At 46.0% G+C, this 4,453-nt stretch overlaps 1 protein-coding gene across 1 annotated transcript in view; it reads right to left on the bottom strand.

Annotated features, from left to right (window-relative positions):
- The window catches only part of LOC101981776 (liver carboxylesterase 1-like), a 28,427-nt gene extending 25,008 nt beyond the window's left edge, over positions 1-3,419 (bottom strand). Inside the window, exons 1-2 of the mRNA XM_005345636.2 lie at positions 3,287-3,419; positions 2,600-2,605 (exon numbers count right to left, since the gene is read on the bottom strand). Of these exons, the coding sequence (XP_005345693.2) occupies positions 2,600-2,605; positions 3,287-3,419 (139 nt within the window). The remainder of the gene's footprint in view (positions 1-2,599; positions 2,606-3,286) is intronic.
- Positions 3,420-4,453: the final 1,034 nt, after the last annotated feature.

Here is a 4,453-nt window from a genome sequence, read left to right as displayed (position 1 = left end):
GGTAGATTGGTCAAGGATGACAGTCACTGCAGTCATAGTAACATACAGACTCTATCTGTCTTGACCACCATCACCAGCTAGGTGACAGGCGGTAGATTGGTCAAGGATGACAGACACTGCAGTCATCTCCTGGAGCTTCAGCGAACATGTGCTGCTAGCACCTTGGCCAGATGCTCTATTTTATGTACACTTTCCAGGTTCTAGATTCTGTGCTGTGCACTCTGGAACTGGTATTGATGTGATAAACAGCATGACTCAAAGCAGCTTGGGGAGGAAAGGGTTTATTTCAGCTCATAGCACAGTCTGTCACTAAGAAAAGTCAAGCCAGGAACTCAAGGCACAAATCTAGAGGCAGGAACTAAAGCAGGGGACATGGAATAACTCTGCTTGGAATGACCATCAAGAAGGGATGACGGTCACAGCTTATGCAAAGCAAGGCTCCTCTCTGGAATGTCTTCTACCTTGGGGACAGCATATTGGACAAGCGTGTTCCACTCTCTGATTCATTCAACAGTGGTGTTTACCAGATGTTGAGGGACAGAATGGGTGATTGTGGTTGTTTGTAGCTGGCCCTAGCTCTCCTGGCACTCTCTTCTAACTATGCCCTACCATTGCAGCGCCATCTTTGCTGAAGTCCTCCCCAAAGCCAGGCAGATAACAACACTGTGCTTTTGAACCCATGACTGTGGATTCAATAAGCTATTTATCTTTGCGAACCTCTCAACCTCAAGTATGTTATTACAGCAGCAGAGGATGGACTAACATGACTCTCTGGGTTTTGGTTTGTTGTTTTTGTGTTTCGTTTCTTTGTTTGACGTATTTCCTGCAGATCAGGCCATGAATGCTGTCCCCACAGGTCCTCATGAGTACTGTATCAACTTCACCATCAAAAGGACCTTCTCTCCTGGTCAGCCTTCACCACCCTGCGTGCTTGCCACGGAGCTCCCACAATGCCTTTCCTGGCAGGTCCCCTTTCTGGACACCCTTTATACTCGAGTTCCAATCCATTCAAGCCAGCACTCAAATGGCAAAGTAGATTGGGTTTTGGGTTTGTTTTTTTTTTGTTTTATTTTGTTTTGGTCTTTTTGTTTTGTTTTTGTTTTTTGTTTTTTTGTTTTGTTTTGTTTTGTTTTTCCTGCCCTTTCCTTCCCAGGGAACAAATGAGGCACACAACTTTAGCTGAGGACAAAGGTTATAAACAAACGGCCTCCCCCTCAACCATGGGAAAGATGTCTGGGGAAGGACCGGGTAGAGTGTTTTCCCCGTGCAAAGCTGAGCACAATTCTTACTCTCCCCGACCTCTGAGAAACAGCGAAGGTGGCCTGCGTCTCAGGCCAGAGGCTGAGAGAGGAGAATTGGGCTTCTGGGTTGAGCAAATAATCCACACACAGTCTGAAGGCCCTTCAGAGAACAGAAGTAAAATCCAGTCTGGAAGGAAGGTTGGCCTCACGTGAGGCTCTGTCTTTCGGAGGCTCTGTCTTTAGGAACATCTCAGGAAAGTGCAAACACAAAAACACTTCAGACCTTGTCCAACCTCTGTTCTGCCTGTGAGTCTAGCATTTCCGGTCATGGATTACACAACTTCCCATGCTAAACACTACAGAGAAAACAAAAGACGTTAATGTTGTTCTTTCTAGTTATCTGTTCAGGATGCTTGTGTTCCATCCTAGAATTGCAACCACCGCCAGGAGCCGTCCGCAGAAGAAAGCGCCTTTCCCTTGTTGTCGTGCTGCCATCTTGTGGACACTGCGAAATTCACACGTAAAGACTGGTGTTCTGGTCCTAAATTTGATGTTGATTTGATTTAGTGAAAGGGGTCTGAGATTGGGAGTGGAGGAGCTAAAAATACTTCCGAGTAAAAAGAAAACAAATTATTTGTTTTAAAATAATAAAGTTAGTGCGTGTTTGAGACTTGTATGATGAATAGGAAGGCATAGCTGGTGGGTATATGCTACATTCTTGTATCGCTTATGAGGAGGAAGTGGTGTGGCTCTTAAGGACAGTGGACTTCCGTGGCTGACAAAGAGTAAGCTGAAAACGTCTGGCTTACGCCCACCCATGTTCTTAAAATCTTGATTGCATAAACAACGATTTAAAATAAAAACAGTCATTACCAAAATAGATCCTGAAGAGATGTTTCTAAAGCCAGGTGTGGAGGCACGGACCTGCAACCCCAGCACTTGCGTAGTAGGGGCAAGAAGGGTAGGAATCCAACATCACTCTCAGCTACGTGTTGAGTTCAAGACCAGACTAGGCTACATGAAACGCGTCTCAAAACACCAAAAAATTTAAAACGGACCTATATTCATCCACGTGAGGACGTTAAGACAGACTTCTGGGGAGGTGATAGCAACTGAGAAAGTCTACATAGACTGAGGACGGACTCAGTGCTTCTTAATCACAGTGAGCATCGGATGTCTGTTGTAGTAATAGGAGCCGTGGGCTGTGTCCCGCCACCCAGTTAGCTTTACCCGAGATAATTACACGGACACTGTATTCTTTTAAACACTGCTTGACCCATTCTCTTCTAGGCTAATTCTCACATATTAATTTAGCCCATTTCTAATCATCTGTGTGTAGCACCCCAAGGTGCGCTTACCGGGAAGATTCTAGCCTACGTCCATCCTGGGTCGGAGCTTCATCGCGTGTGCCTCAGAGAGCAGAGCTCTCGCCTCTGCCCGCAGGAGTGGAGCATCTCGTCTCTCTGAGGCATCTGCTCCCGAGAGGAGAGCTGTCAAGTCTCTGAGCTCACTTCCTCTTCCGCCCAGCATTCTGCTCCTCCCACCTACGTTCTAACCTATCAGGTCAAGCAGCTTCTTTATTAAATCAACCAATGACCTTCCGGCCAGGCCCATGCAAACTTGTACTTCATGTGGCTGGAGACTGGCCAGCCACTGGGTACCAGAATATTCACCCAAATGATCCCTCTACACTCCCAAGAGGGGAGCCACAGTCAATAGAAAACAAAGGACCCCAACTTTCACTTATATATCAGCTTCCACTCCGCAATACAGAAGATTGCATGTGAACAGGACGGGATAGGGCTCCGCATCTGGGCGACATGGAAATGTGACTAGAAAGACACCTGCCAGAATTAGAACCCTATTTGAGGATGTTGGACCTGGGCCGTATAAATGAAGCACACTTACCATTTAATGTAATAGTGGTTTAATGCATGAGTTCTGCACATGTGTATTCACGTGTGTACGTGTGTGGAATGCAAAGGACAATGTCAGGTGTCGTCCTCAGAAACGGAGCCCGCCTCCTCTAAGACAGGGTCTCTCACTTGCCTGAAGCTCCCCAGCAAGGATGGATTGGTTGGCCAGTGAACCAGGGATCCGCCAGGCTCCACTTTCCCGGCACGGGGAGAGGGTACTCGCCACCACACCCAGCATCTGTATGTCGATCCTGCTGCTCATGCTTGAAAGCCAAGCACCCTATGGACTTAACCACTCCCCCAACTATGTAACATTTTTGTTTTGAATAAGTGCTTTAAAACTGATAGCTCTTCCAAATATCAACACAGGAAAGAGCTCTCTACAGATGCAGTGGTTATGGAATTTTCCAACTCCCTTGAAAATGGTATGACCTCTTCCTAGAACCAGAGAGTTACCCAGGTATCTTTTCCAAAACCACCTGAGCTAGAGCTAGCCCACAATGTTGGATGTTATGTTCATAGAGTACGCACCTCGGCGGAAAGGGCCTTACTGTGGAGAAACCTGGTAGTTTTCTGGAAGATGTCTCCAGACAGTCTCGGGGAAGGTGTATCTTTCAGCATGAACTAAAGAGGTCCATGGGTTCCCAACATATGAGGACAGAACCTTGTTGATCCCAGAGTTTGTTTTTATTTTCTAGGGAAGTTGGGAATATGGCTTTTAATATGAAGTTCCTCTGCTAAATTAGCCCACTACTAATTGCAAATCATTGTGTGTGTGTGTGTGTGTGTGTGTGTGTGTACTGAAGAAAACACTTCGGGACATCAGAATTAGTCTGTCTGTGGGAGATGTCTGAGCCAAATAAGCTCGAAGTTCCTGGCATCTCAGAAACCTCTTTGCACCTCATGTGTAATCCTGAAACAGTCACAACAGTAACTGTGGCACATTACACTGGTACAGTATGGATATAAAAGGTAAGACTGTCATCTTCCTTTTCTGAATAGTGGGGAGTAGAACACACACCCACCTACCAGGTGGCTAAGCTGATTCCATCCTTTCTAGTGTAAATATAAGCTCTCCGGAGAAAGCCTACGGCTTCACTCTAAATCAAGTTCTCTCTCTGCTAAATCTTAAAACACTTTGCCACTCCCAAGTAGCACTCAACAAACTTACACCGTAAGATATTCAGAGGTGTGGCTCTTTCCCAATACCTTCTTGCGTGCCATTTGTTCACTACAGGATCCCTTGGGGACATGTCTGGTATATGTAATACACTTGGAGACATGTCTGGTATATGT

Source organism: Microtus ochrogaster, chromosome 4 (genome assembly GCF_000317375.1).
Source record: "Microtus ochrogaster isolate Prairie Vole_2 chromosome 4, MicOch1.0, whole genome shotgun sequence".
NCBI lineage: Eukaryota > Metazoa > Chordata > Mammalia > Rodentia > Cricetidae > Microtus > Microtus ochrogaster.
This window is presented reverse-complemented; position numbering and strand designations above follow the sequence as displayed.